At 42.9% G+C, this 22,371-nt stretch overlaps 1 protein-coding gene across 11 annotated transcripts in view; it reads right to left on the reverse strand.

Moving 5' to 3' along the window:
* The window catches only part of BRIP1 (BRCA1 interacting DNA helicase 1), a 216,385-nt gene that overhangs the window by 67,669 nt on the left and 126,345 nt on the right, over nucleotides 1-22,371 (reverse strand). For 5 of the 11 annotated variants that reach the window (XM_081171959.1, XM_081171960.1, XM_081171958.1 and 2 more), the window contains one exon: nucleotides 9,476-9,555. In XM_081171959.1, the coding sequence (XP_081028085.1) occupies nucleotides 9,509-9,555 (47 nt within the window). In that variant the 3' untranslated portion in view covers nucleotides 9,476-9,508. Of the gene's footprint in view, nucleotides 1-9,474; nucleotides 9,556-13,990; nucleotides 14,065-22,371 lie in introns of those variants that run through there. The other 6 variants (XM_081171964.1, XM_081171962.1, XR_014002468.1 and 3 more) reach the window with 5 other exon arrangements.

A 22,371-nucleotide genomic window follows, 5' to 3' on the forward strand; every position in this document is an offset into this window, starting at 1 on the left:
AAAGGAAACACAATGCAAATGTGAAAGGGAGGGGACAGAAATGAAATCAATTATGTGCCATTTGCAGGCTGAAAGCAACAGCAGTAGTGAATACCAACTGTATTTGCTTAATAGAGTTCTGTTCAGGACGTGGGACGATTAAAAACACCAGCAATTCCTATTTCTGTTTTCATTGGAATTCTCCAGAATCCTTATCCCACAACAGTATTGTTTGCCCTGGGAGAGAAGCTTGCAAATGGAAGCCTTCTTCTGGGGCTAACAGCAGCTGCAAAGTTCTGGTGGGTGGGATCATGGAAGAGGAGAAGAGGGTTCATCCTCTTCTCTCCACGCACTGTAGCCTCCATGGAAAGGGAGAGGAAGACAATGGGCTGCCTTGTACCAGGTGAGACTATTTATCCATTTAGCCCAGTTCTGGCTACTCTGGCTCGTAGTGCTATAGGGTCTCAGGCAGCAATCTCTCTCACCAGCTGCTACCTGATTCCCTTTTTATCTGGAGATATCCAGGATTGAACTTTGGGACCTTCTGCATGGATAGAACTATGTACCATTGAACTATGGTCCCCTTTCTACCATCTAGTTGTACACTCATCTTTCTGGCGGTGACCAATCTGATGGCCCCTAGTTAGCTCACATGGAGAGTAAAACAGAGATTTGTTTTAAAGGAGTACTGACACAGTGGAATCACAGACAGCTTTAGTAAAGAGAACGCCAGCAAGGCTACACTTCTCCCAGCTGAAACTCTTGGCCATTTCAACAAGGTTTTGAAAGTTGTGCAGAATTAGATTTCTTTCAAAAGGATCAAGCATCTATATAACCACCTTCCCTCCTTTCTCAGTCTTTGATCAAGAGCTTATTCCTATAAAAACTAAAACGAAGTTGGAGAGCACATGGGCTGATTGTCTAGAATAAACCTTTTCTATTCTCTAGGCATGTTGTTTTCTTGATCCCCTTTTGTTTTCCAAGTCAAAAGACACATTATCTGAAATGACTTGCAAAATTCGGAACAAATATTCACAAGGCTTTGAATGAACTCTTCCCAACCCCTCACTCATCTTTCAGCGTTGCAGAAAATACTCTTATTTTATCCCTGTGCTTTAAAACAAACAGAAAAGGTTGCCAGCTGAAGCTCTCAAGATGGTAGGACCGAGATTTATATCAGGGGGTTGTGGGGGGGGGGATCCTCCAACAGGCCAACTGTCAACAGTTTAAGCGGCTGCTGTTTGGTAGTGAGTTTGCATACAGCAGTGATAAAGGGGGGGGGGGGAGAATGAAATCAAAGGAGTACAATGTAAACATTTTACAGTTTACGTTTAATAAATCCAAATTAAACATCCAGATTCGCCCTGAAAACAGGTCAGGAGGTTGTACGGTAGAAGTGGATCAAAACCCAACTCTGGAAGCCTTAACAAGCAATATTTAGCGTAAAATCTGCTTCAGTTAAAATGCAACGGCATCCCCCTTCTACTTGCTTGACAGCATGAGCCTAGGCAAGTTTACCTGGAAGTAAGTCCTAGTGTGTCCAATGGGATTTGCTCCCTGATAATCATGGCCAGGATGGCAGCAACTTGTTCCTAAATGCATAATTTTAAATGATTTATTAAAAGGTTGAAAAGGGGAAGGAGGCAATATTCAGCTAGAATGGAGAACTTGTGGCCTTCCAGGTGCTGTTGAAAAACTACAACTCTCATCACTGGTTGGGCCAAGGATGATGGGAGTGGAAGTCCAACAAATATCTGAAGGACCATAGGCTTCCTCACCCCAGGTATTCATGGTTCACCCGAGTTCTATTTTCACACAACACAACACATCCCATTTTATTTTATTCTATAATCAGATGTACCTGTAGGATTACAGTGATTGCAACCAATTCTAGTATCTAAAATAACATCTCACATATATGTATCATCCTGCAGGATTACTATGGCTGCAGATCAGCTCAGCTACTCAAGAGCAGCACATATGTATTTAAAGGAACCATATGGAAAGATGCAGCCTTTAAAAATAATACAACAGGTGGCAACATAAACACACCCACCCACTGCAAAATTGGGCCCATGATAGTGATTAGCGATTGCTTAAATTAAGCCTCCTTTTCTGAGTGACCAGCATTATATGTGAATGCTTTACTCCTTTTCTCTGCCCTAAACTCCCCTTCCTGGTATTGAACCTGTAAACCACACCAAAAGCTTACTTGGCCCCCTATCCACTACTGTCCTCAGCCATCTTGTGAAACTTCCAAACTTACAATCTTAATGACATTTTAGAAATACTTTTTAAAACCCCAAGAATTAAGTGCAATCTGATTGACATGGCTTGGATTTCTGCTGTCAATCAATAGGAATCCATATGGCACCTGTTTACAATGATCACAAGTCATTCACCATCAGCATCATCATAAATCTTGGACAATAACTAACTGGGACCCATGGCCCACATTTCTTTACATACAATTTTTACTGCCTTGATGTTCTTTAGAGCTGGCATGTCAACATGTAAGACGGGGTTATAGTGTACTGCCCTTGCCTCCGGGCAGTGCAACAACATTAGACTAGACTAGTTCTCAAATGGCAACCAGAGATATCCCCCCCCCGCCCTTAATCTGCTGTTCTTTCTCCCTCCTCTGGCATTCAGTTTTACAGCTGTTTGTATTGATTTTGCAATTTTCCATCGTTTGAATTCCTGCCTCTTTTCCAAGAGACGTGTGAATCTCGTTAAATGTTGTTGCGGAACTATTAGCAAACACCCATCTCTTGATTCCTTCATGGTTTCTTTTGGCATGCCCTTCTGTCCTCGTCTACTTTCCCCATAAATTACCGAGTCCTGAAAAGACAGCAGCCCCAAAGAAGAACGCCTATACGCTTTGCAAAGCCCCAAATGCTAGATGCAGAGAAGGCTACATACGGTTTTATCATATGCTTGTAAAACACACATGTAAGGCTGCCATGCTAGAACAGGGTGTTTGGTCTGGGATCACCAGATCCCTGTTCAGCCACGAATATCACCTGGACTACCAGGAAAGGACTATAGCTCAGTGGTAGAGCACTTGCTTTGCATTGGTGGCCCTAGGTTCAATACTTAGAATTTATTTATTAATGTAGCAGTTTCCCATATTCCTGCTTTACACTGTCAGACTATTGGTCCACTTCTCTTAGAAGTATATTGTTCATTAGATATGGTAGATGCACTTTTTATCCTCTAATGGCGTTTAATATGTGTTCTAATGGATTATTTTATGTTGTATGCTACCTTGATAACTTCTGGTTTGATGGCAGTATATAAACAATTATATTAATTTTTGGTGTTTAATGTTTTAGGGGATTGTCTTAATATGTATTACATTGTCTTAGTAGCTTCTGGTTCAAAGGCAGTGAATGAATGATTTTAATAATAATCTGGATGGTGGTGGCTGGGATAGAAACATAGCTGAGTTAATAACAGGAGGTGAGAGCAGGAAGATAGCCTTGCAGCTTAGAAGCATTCACAGGGAACTTTTTTGGCTTAACATCGTCAAATGAATACAAAGGTCAGCTTTATTCAACCCTCTCCACCCCCAGTCCTTGAAAGTGTAAAAATAAAAGTCTGGAAGCAATCGTCGCTAGCTATTATTCCTTCAGCCTGTAATGCAGTGGAGTGATAAAAAAGAAAAGAAGGATTGACTCTTATGGAGTAAAGAGCCAGAGAAAGGCGCTATATTATGCATGAGCCATAACGTTTTGTCCTGCATAAGCAAATCTAATGTACTTAACCCGGCTTGTGCACTAGCAGATCACATCTGCACATTTTTTCGTGCTGACACTCCAATACATAAAACAAGCCTTCCGCAGATCTCGCTCAATTATTTTCCACGTCCGTTTCAACACCACCCACCTCTTCCATCAGAAGGGCAGAGAACATGCTTTCCATGTACAAGGTCCTGAATTCAATCCCTGGTGCCTTTCAGTTAAAGGTGATGGGGAAGATTCTCTGCCAGAGACCAGACAGCCATTGCCAGTTAGAATAGACAAAACTGGGCTAGATGGATGGATAGTCTGAACTGGAATAAGGTAGTCAATTACAGACATCTAGATCACTTCTGCAGTTCAGTTTCAAGTCAAGGCCCGATATTCAATACTCTAAGTCTTTCCATACATCTAGAAAACTGCATGTTTCAACAAGGTCAGCCAGTCTGGCCCATGATGTTGGACTCTGTAAAGGGCAATGACTTCTATCCAGCGAGTTATTTGGCCCTTGTCGATGTCACCACCCCCATTACATTTCCATGAGCAAAGATGCAAAGTGATTCCAAAATGGCCTTTAAAAATTGATAAGGGCTTTATGGAGCTTCTAGACTTATGTATCAGTTTCATCTGGCTCTGTCAAAATGCTAGTCAATTTCCCGCTCTTGTCTGATTTATTGCTGCCGCACACCATATTTGCGCATCACTCTCCTCATCTGACAGTTCTGTCAGGGCCAGGCTCCACTCTTGGTTAGTACTGACTCAATGAATTTTAGCTCTCCTCCAGTCCACTTTCTGCTGTGTTACCTACAGTCAGCTCTTTCTAGGAGCAATCTCCACACTGTTTAGTTAGCTCCTGGCTCACTTATAGCCCCAAGGCTTTGGGAGAATTGGATATAAGCCACCATTTTGCTTGCATGCAGGCCATGCCCCTATATTGAGACCAAACAAAACCCAGAATGGTTTCCAACTGGAAAACTGGGAATGAAATATTGTCAAGGTCATCGAAGAATTGGCAACACTCCTTTCATTTACTAGGAAATTGGGGAGTGGGGAGTTGAGTAATCTGGGGTTGATTCTTTTCTATCAGTCCAGGGGGAAAGCATATGATATTCTGTCTCCTAGCTTTTGGCAAAGTGGCTGTATCAAAGTTGATGCCAGATTCTGGGTGGCTTTTGGGAAAATTAGACCAAGGGTGCTATGAAAACTGTGGAAATATTGGAGATAGGGTGCACTTTCACATGCAACTGGCTAGCTCAGAGGCAGCTCATGTAATGGTGACATGGTCAGGCGATGCCAACGCCCAATATGTGTAACAGACTTCAAGGGACTCTCTCTGCATGAACCTAGCCATGTTGGAGGCAGCTTAGCTAGGTCCCATGTAAAGAAGAAGAAGAAGAGGAGTTTGGATTTGATATCCCGCTTTATCACTACCCAAAGGAGTCGCAAAGCAGCTAACAATTTCCTTTCCCTTCCTCCCCCACAACAAACACCCTGTGAGGTAAGTGGGGCTGAGAGACTTCAAAGAAGTGTGACTAGCCCAAAGTCACCCAGCAGCTGCAGGTGGAGGAGCAGGGAAGCGAACCCGGTTCCCCAGATTACGAGCCTACCGCTCTTAACCACTACACCACACTGAGAGCAAAGATGATTACACTGGTTGTTGGTGAACTAGGGCAGCGGTAATGAACATGTTTCAGCCAGTAGGCTGCATTCTCCCATAAGCAACTTTAGGAGGGCCACTTGCCAAGGATGGGCAGGGACAGAGGCCAAAGTGGCTGGGGCAATTGATGTGACACTTACCTTTTCCCAGCCACACAAAAGCCAGAGGTTACTCAACTCCCACCCCTCCACCGAGGCAGGCAAGCGGTATTCTCATAGTTCAAAGACACATCCCAGCCAGGCAAAAACACTTGAGGAGGGTGTGTGGCTGGGCTGGAGAAGAGTGTGGCTTGGGTGATAGGCGTGGTTGGAGAAGAGCCCTGAGGGCCAGATAGAGAGGTCTGGATGGCTGCATTCAGTCACCGGGCCTGAGGCTTCCCACCTCTGAACTAAAGTGCAGATAAGTCTAATAGATCACACGGCCTCAATACGACACACAGGAGTCAATACTGCCTCCCTCTCCTCTAAGCAACACATCGTGCTTTCTCTTGTCCTCATCTGTCAACTGACTGACTGCTCTGAACACTAATTTTGCACAGCAATTAGCTCACCACTTCCAAGTTCCCCTCCTTGGTGCCCGAACATGTCTTTGCTTTTCAGCAGACACTGCTCTCTTTTATTGGCTTAAGAGCAACTTAGCGGTGACTCATCTTTGCATGAAAGACAGATGTCATCTCCAGTTTGGTTAAGCATTAACCTTGCTCTTTGGTAGCAGCCAGTGTTCCCTACCCACTCAATGCCTTTCTAACACACACACACAAAATCAAACACATCATTCATTGTGACCTTAGTCAAAGAGGCTGATGAAAGTAAACACCTGCGCTAAGCCATAGCTGGAGAGGTATTTGATCTCAAGCTTTGCTCTTCATTTGAACTAGGACGCTCTTTGACAAGGCAACCAGCCTCTCCCAGGGTGGTGTATGTGCCTCCCCGACTCTTGTTGTTAGCACTAAAATACTTAAATCTCCTATTGTGAATCCTATCAATAATCACGTTTGGGCTCCTTTTAAAAATATCTATCTTATCGTGTACTGTCTTTTAGCCTGTGAGCTCATACCTGCTCTAATCCTCTGAAGATGAATGACATACAAGTTCTAATGCCGCCAGATCCTGTTACTAACAATTACCAGTTTTTCCTCCGTATTTTCACAGCACTTAAGGACACAAGGAAGGGAAAGGAGGGGAGGGCTTTCTTCAAAAAGAAGAGATCAATAGCAGTTCAGAGCCAACGATGTTGTATTTTGTTGGATTAAAAGTGTTTAGCCATGATCTCTTTCAGCGAGACATGAAGTGTTGCATCAATGAAAATATACAGTAGTCACACCAAACAAAACACACCAAAAGGGCAAAGGAAACAATGGAAGGATTACCTTTAAACAACACATTAAAGCATGTACATAAAGGGTTGGCAGCAGCCGGGGGAGGAAACTCAGCAAGTCAGATCCTGTGTGTCTCCGCCCCCCTCCCCCTCCCCCAAAATACATGTTCAATGTCTCAATATTTAAAAGTTTTCTTCGAATTAGTATGATTTCTAAATTATGGAGTGTTTCTAGATAGCCTCAAAAAGACACAACAGAGCAATCTATGTGAAATTGTGTGGCCATTTCCCTCCAACCACCAGTCCTTTCTGCAAACGAATGCAGTTAGATTTATTTACATAATGTATATCAAATATCTTGGATATAAACTTATGTTCCCAGAGTGGCTAATGAAGTAGCAAGATACAATAAAAGTAAACATAAAATGAGAAGCAAAAGCAAGGCGTACAACCTAACATAACAAACTAAAAACAATGGTTTGAACCTGGCTATTCCCCACCCACCTCCCGACCATAGTTTAAACAAAGCCACAATATTGAGTTTTGATCCCATGGGGACGTGTAGTTAAGTTTTAAAATGATGCTCTTTTTATTGCTGTTTTCGTTTGGGTTTCATTTTTTATTTAATCTTCTGCTCAGGTTAGCTTGGTGCAGATGTAACAGGAAACGACGGTTTCCTGCTATAAGAGCGAACTTTCTGTTCACACAGGAAGCTGCCTCATCCCAAGTAAGGCCATTGGTCCATCTCGCTCGCTACTGCCTGCACTGATGACCAGTGGCTCTCCATAGCTTCACAGAGGGAGCGTTCCCATCCCTCCCAGGGATTGAATCTGAGACCTTCTGCATTCCAAGGAGATTCCCTGCCACTGAGCTAGGTCTCTCCATCCCTCCCTTGTCCTGGTGGAGACTAAAAGCTTCCGCTCTTTAGCTTATTTATCTGGACACAGGCAATCAAGGCAGTTTACGAATAAAAATAGGAATCTGCTTAACAAGTCACCAACAAGTACAAGGGGAATATATGAATTTTAAAATAATAATCATAATAGACCCGTTCCAGCCAAATAGGGTTCATTCTAGAGGTGAGTGAGCATTTTAGAGAGCAACTTTAACCATGGAGAGTAACTATATTAAACTACATTCTCCTCCAAAGCACAGGAGGCAAATTAATATCCAATTCACATCAGACTACCCGGCATAAAACACAGTTAATAGGAATATGTGGTAGAATAAAAAAATAAAATAAAACCGAGGAGCAGACAACTTTGGTATGCTAACAAAATTTTTACAATCCGTAGTATAGTTATTATTTTTATTATACCGTCCTGATGGATTTATTTTCTTCCTTCTCTATAAACCTCTTACATCCAAGATGGATATTAAAGGGGATATGTGAGAAATAAACTAGCCAGAAAATCCTTTTATCAATACTAGACCCCCCGGGCCAAACCCTTGCAGCCATATGGAACGGAAGCACATGCCAATAAGCTAGTGGGAAGAGTTACGCAAAGTACTTCCAAGACGAGTCTGTAAAAGAGTTTCTAGGAGTTACGGGGACACAGCTGAGTGTATGCAGCTCTTGGAGAAAAGAGATTGCTACAGGGCAACTTTCACTGCCCTGGTAACCACCAGATGCCTTGGACTCCACCTCCCATCATTCCCGACTGTTGGCCATGCTGGCTGGAACTGATGGGAGTCCCAACAGCATTTGGGGGACACCAGATTCCCCACCCCCTGATTTAGAAGAGGAACCTGCCCTTGAAGCTCAGGAAAGTTTTTGCTGCTAGCTATATGTAGGCTCACTGTGGCATCACAGGTTGTTACATCAGAGCAGCTGAGCCCAATACCAGTCAGAGGGGTGGGTGATAGCTTGGGCATTTGGTTACCCTCATTTGGTAACAAAGGCCCAGTGGGAAATCAAAAAGCCTTTTGTGGGACCACTAGGGAACTGCAAAGCTGACTTAACAGCTCTCTTGGCAAAAAGAAAGGCAATATATGAAGAGATAACAGGCAGAAGAGAAGGAGGAAGACTTGGATGAGGAATCAACCCATTTCCCGTCTGGGTCATCTTACAAGTTTCACCGTTAAGCCCATTCTATTCCATTTCTGTCTTGATCTGAGATTATTTTGAAATATGTGCCTTTGAAAAACAAAAGCACTGCACTCTCTCTCAAAATATGCATCTTTAAATGTATTTTGATTTTTTTTTTGAGCCAAGAACATCATCAGAATATTTGGGAAGTTGTAGACAATAAAGTTCTAGTCTAAACCTTTATCCCATGTGGTGTTCATCAGGCACGATCATACTGGAATTAGCCAAGAACTAATTCCTCTATTTGAGGAATTGGGGTCTACCATTCTAATGGGCCCTCAGCTAGCATGGCAATTAGCTTCCATGTGTAGCAAATATAAGATTGGTGTTAAGGAAGTGCCAGCACACAATCTCATTAGGAAGAATAACAATAATTGGAAGCTGAGTGAGTGAAGGTGTACGAATATCTACACTTCAAAACTTAAACTGGTTTAATATTCTTTTCCTCTCATCATACCCCTTACTGTGGGTCTCCAGATGCTACTGGACTACAAAAAAGAAATGGGGGAGAGATTTGGTTCAGTTCACGTTTTAATTAAAACCAGCATCATTTGCACTTACCAAAACAACATCCAAACCCAAACCCAGCTATGCTTCAAATTTCACACCTTGCTGTATATTGTGATTGTCACGCTCCTGTATAGGCTAGGGTCCCTGTTTCAGAAGGTCTAAGGCTCTCATCAAAGTACTCACCGGCACAGGCAGGGCAGTGCTGGAGCAATGAAGTCAGTCTAGGTCCAAACACGATCCAGAAGCAATTGCCAGGAAACAGCCTAGGAGGGAACACTAGGATCAGGAACAAAGATCTACAGAACAAGTGAATTGTGTTTTACCCCAGCTACTGGAAGGCTCAAGAGGGAGACATTATATGCTCTGGCCTCCTGAACCACACAGCTGCAGGTAGTAAGACAGCTTCAGAGATTGCTTACTTATGAGTAGACCCCTTTCACATGAGTAGACCTAAAACTTCACAGACACATACTATAATGTTGTTTTTTGGCCTGAACCCAAATCTTTTGGTACCGGTGTTCTTGAGGACTAGGAAGTGGTTCCATGAAATTATTTTATATACGTTTTTATTGTTCTGTGACTTCAAGAATTTCCATAGGAAGTAATTTGTAGATGGAAGAATATAAATATGAATAAACAAATATAGCTGCATGCATTCAGCATGTGTGCAAAATTCAAAGTTGGTAAGCCACAGTGTTAGGGAAATTGATCCACCTTCTCACCATACAATTCACAATATACTTGACCAGATTGTTTATGCAGAGAAAACTAAAATGTGTAAAGCTGAAGGGAAAAAAAGTTTGTTCCAGTGCAATAGGAGATACTCAATTTAGGGAAATGGCAAAAAACCTTAAGGATTTCACTCAACATGAGATTTATAGGGTGAGAATCATTTAATAATAAAACACCCTAGAGAGAGCTGGGAGCAGCAATTCCCAACTGGGGGTTGAAGCATGAGAATCAGAAGAATTATATTCAGATTTTTCAAAGGCGCACAATTCCTGAAGTTGCAGGGGTAGCGAAAACCAAACACTTTTCTTTCCATTAGGTTTCAGTGATAACATTCTGTGCCATTTTAATAGACTACGTATCTTGAATTACAAGAACGCACATATACATCGGCATATACAATCCCTTAGTGAGAGGGAAAGATCTCAGTTATTCGCAGGGCACTCAATACCATTACATAATAGCCCTTTCCAAACAAGCAAAAGGAGGCAAAGTTTTTAGCTGGGGATTTAGTCACACTTCATCAGGATCGCGTTTACACGGGGCCCAGCCAAATGCAAGTGAAAGTTTTACTGTCAGTTCACTTTGCATGTGCTATTACTAATCCACATGAAGCCTGCTGAGCTAAACCCCCAAGGTGCAATCAGTGTTAAAATGTTGTGAAGAGAGTGTTTAAAGTTGAGGTTAAATGCATTTGCCAAGGTATGGGTTTTGTCCAATGACAAGCTAAAAGTGAAACGGGCAGAGGTTGGGGAGGGGGGCGTGTGTGTTGCTCTAACCAGATATGTGCCATAAACACGGCGGGGTTACAATGCAAAGGTTGCCTACGCACCAGATATGCTGCTGCAATCATCATTTTGTCGATATGTATGCTTCACAATTGTCAGCTGGCAGTCCGGCTACTGAGTCGTCCAGTAGACAAAACGGACACTGGAAATTTTGGAAGAGAAATCACTCCCACGAGAGGCTTCAAAAGAGGATCAGACAAACTCAGGGAGTATCAATGACTGCTGATACTCTTCACTGCTAGAGGCAGTATGCCTCTGAACACCAGTTTCTGGAAAGTGCAGGAGGAAGGTGCTGAAGGAGCGTCTCCACCTCCATCGATCAGTCTGGACACTGAGGTCCAGCTCCTTCTGGTGGTTCCCTCCCTGCGAGAAGTGAGGTTACAGGGAACCAGGCAGAGGGCCTTCTTGGTAGTGGCGCCTGCCCTGGGGAACGCCCTCCCATCCGATGTCAAGGAAATAAACAACTATCTGACTTTTAGAAGACATCTGAAGGCAGCCCTGTTTAGGGAAATTTGTGATGTTTGATCTTTTATCATGCTTTTCACATTCTGTTGAGAGCCGCTCAGAGTGGCTGGTAAGATCTTACTAATAATCTCCTTTTAGTGTGCTATTCATTATTCCTATGCTCAGGTCCTGCTTGTGGGCTTCATATGGTTATCTATGACATCTTTTTAACTGTACTGGTTCAGTACTGGCATGTTTGCCGCCTTGGGCTCCTTTGAAGGAAGTTGTGGGATATAAATTTAACAAATAAACAATATGGTTGGCTGCTGTTACAGCAGGATCCTGGGCTAGAGGGGCCACGGGCCACTTAATGGCACTGCAACTCTACCAAGGGCTTTGCAAAATCTACCCTTGCTGCAGTAAAGCACATGGTTTCTGTTTGCAGATAACCTCCCCATGACTAAGATCTTCCGCAGAGGCCCTTCTCAGAGTGCTCCCTCCGCTGTTAGCTTACAGGAGTGGTAGCCCCTCCATGGGGAATATTCCCCCTGAGGAAGCTCACCTGCCTGCCCTCTGTACAATCTTTTTGGAGCCACTAAAAAAATATTTCTTCCCTACCCCCTTCAATAGTTTTAACAGTACCACAAGTTCATTTAGGGTTTTACAACAAACATCCACTTCTCCCTAGCTGGTCTTTTCTTAACGGCCGTTGTATTGGGGTTGCTGATTTTCTTTCTGTGGCATGAGGAATTTTTCTTTAATTTATATCACAGAGGAGTTGGTTATTTAACGTTTTTGGGACGCGACTACGCTTGTCAGTTTTTGTACTTGCGATTCTGTTACATTTTCATAAGTCGCCTTGTGAATCTGATGTGAGGGGTGCACAGATCCAATAAAAATAAATTGAATTAATAATGGTTCAGACACGTAAACATGCCCCTGTGGGTCCAAAGTGATGCTGCTCCTATGAGAGTTCCCACCAAATTAATCCAAAAATGCCATTTCGAAGCAAATGTGGGAAGTTCCAGCTTCAGCAAAACCAACCGACCTGAGGAGTTTGAGGTACCAGAGAAATCTGTGTAATTTCTCCGGGGGTTCCAAACAGCAGCAGCTGCAGTAGGCCTACACTGTGAGATTATTCTGAATAGGTAGAACCAGTTCTAAGACCAAACACTATTATTTACAGAAGGCTTCTGTTATGTATTGGGTTTAACTCCCATGATCCCTAGCTAGCAGGATCAATGGTCAGAAATGCTGGGAATTGTAGTCTCAAAACATCTGAAGGGCCGAGGTTGAGGAAGCCTGATTTACAGTATTTATTTTACATATTGTTATCCTGTCTGCTTTTCATACAATCACTGTCTCCCAAAGCGGAGTGCATCAATTTTTTAAAATGTCATTTCTTTGGCTGATGGATGGGACTATACTATTGTTCTCCCAGTCCCAGAGCATCAGACACCTAGAACCTAGTACTGTTTCAGGCAGGGAGGGAAAATACAGGCTTCTGTGTCTGCTCTTTCCCTGGCTGGTGGATGGGGCCCCGCTGGGTTTCTCACTTGCCCTGAATTAGTCATGGGAGGAAAGGGTGCAGACTTCCAATGGTCCCAAGTCCCTTTTGCTGGTGGCAGACGTCAGAGCATGCAATCCTGGGTGAAACTGTTGAACTGTCCAGGCTTCATAGAGCCAAATTCAAATCCTCGTTCAGCCATGAAGCTTACTGAGTGACCCTGGACTAAGTCACTCTCTTGCTCTCTTCTTGAGAATATAAAACATCCAGATTTTAAGAGTTTGTTTGCATTTAGAGCTGACTTTATGCAAGCGTGAGTTACACGGCTCAGACATTTAATGTCTATTATTCATTCCTGCAAATGCGGGCGCTCAGGAGAGCAAGTCTGCATGATTAATCTGTGGCTCATGCGAGTCTTGTGCTCTCTTGTCCACACCTGTGCAGGTGGGGTCGGTTTTCTCTCTGAAGATCTACCTTTTCTTCAAGAACAACTTAAACAAGTATCATACTAAAGCTTTCAGGAAAATTTAAGTGCTCTTTAGGTTAGCAGTCTTGATAAATTCCATGCAGTCATCTAGAGAATTTTCACTTGGCAGTCCAGAACTATCAAGGTTATTTCCTTCTGAAAAATGATGTTTTGACTGGATTGGGGAAGCAGGGCGGGGGCAGAGCTTTCACTACGGCAACATGTGGCCGTCAGAACAAGAGAGAGCCATCTGTTTGCAATTGGGCCTGGCTATTGTGGTCTAGTTTGCTGGTAACAGTTTGCATACTAAGCTTAGTAAAGTACACATTTAAAAAAATAAAGGAAATATAATCAGAAAGAGGTAATGTTACTGTAATTTTAATTTACTCTTGAGGAATAAAGGTCAAAATTTCAAATCTATTTCACTATGATGGGTTGGCATGCTCTAGTGCCTGAGGCTGCAGTCTTTTACACACTTACCTGATGGGTACAAGCCCCACTGAAATCAATGGGCTTACTTCTGAACAGAATTGCAGTGTAAAAGGAGAGAGGAGGCAAGGGATTTATGGGTTCAAATCTCAGTGAAGCAGCAGAACTATTAACTGAAAAAGACTTTGACATCTCAGAAAGCACCTCTCCCAAACACTGAGAGTTACCGGTAATTATCATTTGAGGTATGACAAAGTATAATATGAATAAAACAAATTTTGTGATTGGGGAAACAATAAATATATCAAGGGAAGGCCGTATCAGCATCAATTTACCTGGCTCACCCTGTAGAACTTTACAAGATTCGTTCTATACAGGCTCAGAACAACCAGGAGGGTCTGCACGGAGACTGCAAAGAAAAAAATGCTTAGTTTAGATGACTTAAATCCCTAGGTGAAGAAGTTGAATGTTCCAGGCTTATAGACCCAGTTCGAATCCTCATTCAGCCATGAAGCTAATTCACTGGGCAAGTCACATTTTCTCTCTTCCACTGTGTGGTTTTAACTAATCTTTATTTTTGTTATCTCCTGCCAACCTAGCAGTTTGAAAGCAATTAGATAAATAGGTACCGCTCCGGCGGGAAGGTAAACGGCGTTTCCGTGCGCTGCTCTGGTTAGCCAGAAGCGGCTTAGTCATGCTGGCCACATGACCCGGAAGCTGTCTGCGAGCTCCCTCGGCCAATAAAGCGAGATGAGCGCCGCAACCCCAGAGTCGGCCATGACTGGACCTAATGGTCAGGGGTCCCCTTTACCCTTTACCATAGCCACACTTCCTGATAAGAGGACAGCGCGCGCGCACGCACACACACACACACACACCTGATAGAAGTAGTACTAGAATATAAAAAATATAATCGTGAACCCAGGAAGCTGCCATGTAGCAAGTCAGCCAATTGGTCCATTTGGGTCAGTCTTGCCTACCACTGACTGGAGGCAGCTCTCCAGGATTTCAGGAAGGGAGTCTCTCTCCCAGCCCTACCTGGAGATGCCATGGAATTGAGTTGGCCACAACTGGACCTTATGGTCAGGGGTCCCTTTATCTTTACGTTTGTTATATTGCTGAGTTACCTGTACAGGCAATCTTCGTTTTGCACGGGGGGCTCCATTCTGGACCCCAACACACGTCGGCAGAGCACACCTAAGCCCACTCTGCCCTTTTATATTATCTCTTTATGACGTGCTGATCACATGTCATTCAGACGTGCCTAAACTGGAAGTCCAAATTAAGTGGTATATAAATGGACAAACTGACTGACTACTTATTAAGCTGGACAGGAGGAAAAGACTGTATACAATGCCCCGAGCGCCTTGGGAGAAAGGTGGGATGGATGGTAATTTATTTATTTCTTTATTGGATTTACATACCACCCTTCATCAAAAGATCTGGGGCAGTTCAAGAGAAAAAAACACAAGATAAAAGCACAAATAAATATATTACGTGTACTAATAAATATATTAGTAGTGAATTGGCTGTAAAGCCATTGAGTAATGCCAAACAAATAATTCCTTTGATGTTGTCGGCAAGTTTTACAAAAGCAGAGGCGGGGAAACTCAGTTAGGGATTTACTACGTGGACTTAGGATGAAGGGAGGCTGCAGATCTTCAGGAGTTGGACTGCAACTCCCAGCATCCTCAACCACTGACCATGCTGGCTGAGGCTGATGGGAGTTAACAGCCAACACCATCTGGAAGGCTACAGGCTTCCCAACGACTCTTATCTCCAACTCTTCATCTGCAGTGTGACCTACCTAGCAGGGCTGTTGTAAGGATCAGTAAGAATGCCATGTGAAACATCTGAAGACTCAGGGAAGCATTCCATTCTTCTATTATTATTATTATTATTATTATTATTATTATTATTATTATTATTATTATTATTATTATTATTATTATTATCAACAACAACAAAATGAAAAGCCACTGAAGTGCTGTTCTGCTGCTGTACATAAAACAAATTTCTCCACCAATAAATGTCTTTTAATGGCTCTAACATTAATTTTTTGTTAAGAAACCTCCAATAACTGTTGAAACTAGGAATGGTTTTATAAAAGCATTTACAGGCAACTGCTTAGAAAAAAACCAAAGCTCCTTTTGCACATGGAATGGACATTATATTAGACTCATCCAACAAGCTCCAATATGAAATCTCCTCTCATGCTAAATTAGCACCTGGGCTGAGAGAAGCATTTGGGGAATCCAGAGTTGAAGCGTGAGCGCCATTAATAATTATTGGATTAGTTGTTTTTTTAATCTAGCTCATTGTTTCTTTTTCTACATATACAAAGTGATCCATTAAAAGATTTTCTTAAAGCCTTTTAAGACAACTAGGGCTGGAAAGAAATCTGGTTCCGTTTGCATTTAAAGGCAAACCTGATAAATTCACACTTTATGAAGCTGTATGCAAAACGAACTACAGCTATATTTTGAAACTCACTTTTCTCTGAATTTTGCAATACCGTTCTCCAAACAAGCAACATGTACAAAAATGCAAATACTAGAATGAAGTGTGCATAAAATGCATATAAAAGTGAATCTAACATGCAAAATACATTATATTAGGGGAAATTGCTGCAAAAATATATGTATTTGGAGAAATTTTCATCAGGATTTTTTTTTAAATGATAGCAATAATCACAAACTGGTGGAGAAATGAACTGACTGGAGAGAACAAGAAACTGATAAATTTGCCCATCGCACTGCCTCATTTTAACACTGCTAAACGGCTTCAGGTAATGTTGCCACAAGATGATCAAATAGAATGCAAAAGAAGGGCAGATAAAGAGTGCAGGTTTTCCCCGCCCTTCGAGTCATCACGTAGGCCAGCACATTGTGTGTGTGTTTTTGTGTTTGTGTGTGTGTGTGTATCTATCTCTGCACAGAAACGATTAACTAAGAGGAACTTCGCCAGATGCTTGGGAACGTAACTTGCTCTTCAATTATATTTACTCAGCATCGACTCAAAACGAAGTGCACTGTTAGCAAGACAGGAAAACCTTTTAAGATTACTGTCTGATAAGGGCATGTGTAAGCTACGTAGTAAATCTTAACAGCGATGGGGGGAGAGAGAAAAAGGAAGTTATTAAGCCTACTGTGCAAGGAATCACATAGTCACCATATCATGATGGAAAGTTTCTAAACCAAAACATCTGATCTGTCGGTCCCTTCAGAGACATGGCTGAATGTAAACATACCCAAGGCAGATTTATTAGTCTGTGGATAGTCCTCATTATTTGAAATGCATGTACACGCACACACACCTAATAGCTATCAGAAATACTTCATTTCTAGAAGTCGTGATTTTTGACCTGGAAGACTTTCCCCAAATCCAGATGTGCGGTGGTTGGTGGCAGTTGCTCAGCAGTGAATCAAAGGCATTTTGTCTATGCTTAAAACCATTACTTTCTTTTATTGCTGCCTCACATGTGCTCCTGGGCTGTGTGGGTTTAGGTTTAAAAGTTTCAGATCCAACTGAACTTTAGCCATTAGTATACTGCCCAAAACATTAAGAAAAATATTGATGCCAAACTAGCCATTAGCCAAATGTTTCTTGCCAAGGGCAGCAGCTGTGAGTCTACAGTCTCCCTCTATAATGTATAGTACAACCTGCCTGCCTCCTTTTGTCATCATAAGCCACACAGGTCAGTGGTAAAGAACACCTGCTTGGCATGTAGAAGGAACCAGGTTCAATTGCTGAGATCTCCAGCTAGGTTTGGGCAAAACCCTGGAGAACCACTTCTGAGTTAGTGCAATCTAGTATTCTTTCATTCTTCCAGACGCAGGACTCACCTTTAACCAAAACCTGCATGTGTAGACCCATTCCTTAATATTTTGTTTATCATAAATTTATGTGGAGGTGAGAGTGCTGCTGTTGCAACCCACCTTAGATCAGACTGTGACTCAGAGGTGGGGTTCCAAACCCATCAGTTGAAGAGCGATGCTGTTTGACCAACCTTCCCAAACTTGGTGCCTTCCAGGTGTTTTGAACTACAACTCCCGACTGAGGACATTACGGAGGGCATTTAGAGGGCATGAGGGTGGGGAAAGCTGATGAAGACAACACCGAACTAGATGGGTAAATGGCCCCTTTAAACTCTGACCTAGGAGTTTAAAAACCTAGGTCACCTCTGTCTAGATCGATATTGGTGTGTTTTATGAACTAGCAATTTTACTGTGGGGACGTGGGTGGCACCGTGGGTTAAACCACAGAGCCTAGGACTTGCCGATCAGAAGGTCGGCGGTTCGAATCCCCGTGACGGGGTGAACTCCTGTTGCTCAGTCCCTGCTCCTGCCAACCTAGCAGTTCGAAAGCACGTCAAAGTGCATGTAGATAAAAAGGTACCACTCCGGCGGGAGGGTAAACGGCGTTTCTGTGCGCTGCTCTGGCTCGCCAGAAGCGGCTTAGTCATGCTGGCCCCATGACCCAGAAGCTGTATGCCGGCTCCCTCGGCCAATAAAGCGAGATGAGCGCCGCAACCCCAGAGTCGGTCACGACTGGACCTAATGGTCAGGGGTCCCTTTGCCTTTGCCTTTATTTTGCGTGCGCAAACCATAGAAGTTCCAGGAAGACGCTGACAAACATTAGAAAGCAACTAAGCATGTTTCTATGAAGCTGCCTTATGCCAAGGGTTTCAGATGGCAGTCTTGCCCAGCTCTGCCTGGAGACTGCAGGGATTGAACTTGGAGCCTTCTGCCCCGAGCGCCTCCTTCCCCCCATTGCTGCAAAGTGGGTCACTTATAGAGAGGGCTTTCAAAAGCAGGTTTTGACATGGTGTTGGAGCCCAGACTACCAAGCACACCCTGTTCAGCTCTTTAGAGCCAGGCCAGGGATACCATGCATGCCAGAGCAGGGGCCGTGTTGTGATGGACGAGGCTGGGTTTAAGAACTTTGCATGAGAGATACAAAACAGAAGGCAAAGAAAGGCTGAAGTGCGGGGTAAGATTTACGATGTTCAATTATTTCCCTCACAATTCCCCCCTCCCTCTAGGGTATAAGCACATAATATATTGTACTTTCCATTACCTGGTACAAATATAAAACATATCTGAAAAACACATTTCATCCCTATAACATATTAAAACAACAAGAAAGGGGCCATGGCAGGGTTTGATAGATTAACTGTCGCCCACTGATGTTGTGCCATATTAGTTAACAGCAAATTAATATCATCGCACACATTTTATTCCCCCTTACATCTTACAAAGAAAAATTAGGCCAGAAAGCCTGCAATTCTGAAACTCCTGTATTAAATCCCCAAAAGCCATAACAACACACAGTGGAGCAAGAGCAAACCTTGCCCATTTTGGCTACCCCGGGACATTTCCTTTAAGCCACCTTTAAGCTCCGACTCAAAGCCGCAGAGACCCCCTTTTGCGATCTAGATTCTACCTGACACGCGTGTATTTTATGAACTGGCATATTTCACTGCATTTATTCTGCATGTCCTTATTGTGATCTGAAGCCAGGGCTTTTCATCAGCACCCAATTGTTAAAATAAATCCAAACAACGCAATAGCTTTGGGGTTACGTAGTTGTAAGAAGCAGTAGAAGGTTGCAATTTTCTGGTACACATGAGTAGATATAGATGAAATAGATTTCATTTGTTATGAATTAATTCTCTCTCTCTCTCTCTCTCTCTCTCTCTCTCTCTCACACACACACACACACACACACACACACAAATAGCCACATGGAACCTCCATCTTCAGACGCAGTTTGCTGCTGAATATCTGTTGTTGGACAAGGTGGGCACAGGGACATAGGAAAAACCTTACACTGAGTCAGTCCATTGGTCTATCTGTCTTAGTGTAGACACAGACTGGCAATTGCGCTCCAGGAGTTCAGGTAGGAGTCTCTCCCAGTCCAATTGGAGATGCAGAGGATTACATCAGTGGCCTTCTGCATGCAAAGCAGGTGCCCTGCTATGGTTTCCATACCCTGCTCTGGGTTTCCTGGAGGTTGCCCTGGGGGGCTCCTGTCCAACAGCCTCAGGTGCAATGGTCTCCTTATGTTCATCAAAATAAAAAAAATCCTTCCAGTAGCACCTTAGAAACCAATTAAGTTTGTTACTGGTATGAGCTTTCGGGTGCATGCACACTTCTTCAGATACCAATATTTTCGTGCATGCACACAAAAGCTCATACCAATAACAAACTTAGTTGGTCTCTAAGGTGCTACTGGAAGGAATTTTTTAATTTTGTTTCAACTATGGCAGACCAATACGGCTACCTACCTATATCTAGAATTATGTTCATCAGTCCACTTTGATTTTCTCTGCAGTAGCCAGAGTCCACGATACATCATTTAAATGCACAAACCTGACCTGGCCTGTTTCCAAACAGAGAGAAGCACATGTTGTCACAAACCCTTATATATTGTTGAGAGAGACATACTTAAAAAAAAAAAAGTGGGAACAGTTAACTAGTTGGGATTTGCTGATGGTAATAAATACGTTGTGTATCTGGGGATTCGTGATTTTAATAATTAACTCTGGGTGCCAAAAGGAAAGAAATGAAACATTTAAAACTGTTTATATATTTAAATTTACAGGTTTGTGCGTTTAAAGGATGTATCGCGGGCTCTGGCTACTGCAGAGAAAAGCAACCACAAATTACATACAGTGGTACCTCGGGTTACATACGCTTCAGGTTACATACGCTTCAGGTTACAGACTCCACTAACCCAGAAATAGTACCTGGGTTAAGAACTTTGCTTCAGGATGAGAACAGAAATCATGCTCCAGCGGCGCGGCGGCAGTGGGAGGCCTCATTAGTTAAAGTGGTGCTTCAGGTTAAGAACAGTTTCAGGTTAAGAACGGACCTCCGGAATGAATTAAGTACTTAACCCAAGGTACCACTGTATTTCAAAAGTAAAGGAAGACCCTAAACAATGCTACACCGTTTGGTGGGATTTCATTTCTTATCTATCCAGTTCAGATATACAAAACTCTCTTCCTCCACCAAAATACAAAAACCAGCTTTTATGAAGTGTTTTGCTGCTTTCATTTTTCTACATTATCTGCTCTCTATTCATTAGGAAAATACAACCTCTACTGCTACTATGTTTAGTAATTTCAATCAGCCCCCCCCCGTTTGTTTGTACTTTTGATTTTACAGTAATAAAAAAAACTTCATGGAAATAAATAAATCCATAAATTTGGTGGTCTGGTGGTCCCATATGGTAAGGTTTTGTTTCAACTTGGGAGGGAATCAGACAAAGAGGGTTGGGAAAGGCAGATGGTGGCAGGAGGAGATGATGAGGTTAGCAAATACAATCAGCAACCAGACATTAGCGGTTTTGACAAGTGTCATTAAAGACAGCCAAAATAAAGCTGTCGCCTAAATGCTCCATGTAGGGGAATTCAGAGGGAACCTGGAGCCCATCAGTGCTAAGTCTTTTAACCTCCACAAGAGAAGAGGAACAATCTCCAACCATCTACAGAATAATAGGAAAGGGGATGTCTAGCAACTATTGGTGGAGCTCCAAGGGTAGATTCACATTTTTTTTAAAAACCGAAACAAAACAAAGTACGTAATCCCAACAGTCCCCAGGTATTCGTGAGGAAAAATGGGTTGTCTGACCCACAATTCCTGTATAAAAGGAATTGGCTATAAAAGGAGCAGAAATGGCTTCTTCCCATGTCTCTAAGAAGTTTCTCTCTTCTCTCTCTTTGAGGAGGAAAACAAATATACTTTTAGGAATATCAAGTTATGCTGCAGAAGGGAAAGAATATATCTCCAGCAAATAAATTTCAAAGGAGACTCCAGCATGAAATCATTGCTTCGAGTTTTAAAAGATGGTTCATTCTGTTTGAGCATAAATAGAGTTAATGGTTTTGCATTTCCCTTCAGGTGTCTGTTAACTTAGCAATGCTAGGGGTGTGTGTGTTGCATTATTCCCAATTAGTTATTGCTCAACTTCTTTTGCAGACATTTAGGCTTCCGCTGAATTGCCACAGAATGTACTTTCATTGCCACCAGCCACCTTGCTGGTGCTAAGCATCTGCTTAGGGTTTGGATGGAAGAAACCTTGGGACCACAGGGCTCAAAGAGGGTACAGCCCCCCAACCCAATATGTAAGGGGCCGAGAGTCTTGCTTGCGTTGAACAACAGGTAGTTAGCAATGAGACTGGCAGGTGACCACAGTGAGCCTTTGCCAGTGGGGCAGTGTCCCCCCACCCTCTGCTTCCTCACCTGGGTTTTGCTCTTCCCCATCCTAGTGACTTCTGCCCCCCAGCACACCCCTTTTAGCATTACAACCCCCCCCCATCATTTGACCCACACTGCAGTGGAAATCACAAATAGGACAAAACAGGATGATTGCTCTGGAGAGACTAGAGAGTGATTGGCGATGGCCGGGTTTGGCTCCCTGGCCGCTGGCTGCCGACCCCTTACAGAACTCAGCCTCCACCTCTTAAAACTACACAGAATGAGGGAAAACAGTGCCTTGTCTCCACACGTATACCAGCAGCTGGCAGAAGGACAATTGGGACCTACTGGTAGCTTTCCAGGTGATTTGCAGTAAATAAGCAATGATACAGAATCCCAACCATTTAGCAATGCCAACAACAAAAAGCCTCTCCTTCCCTTAAATGAGGCTGCTGAAATCAATAAAGCTTTGGGTAAAAAAAGAAATGTGTGTGGGTTCCAGTTCTGGGTTG

This window comes from Podarcis bocagei (assembly GCF_964188305.1).
Source record: "Podarcis bocagei genome assembly, chromosome: 15".
In the NCBI taxonomy this organism is placed as follows: Eukaryota; Metazoa; Chordata; class Lepidosauria; order Squamata; family Lacertidae; genus Podarcis; species Podarcis bocagei.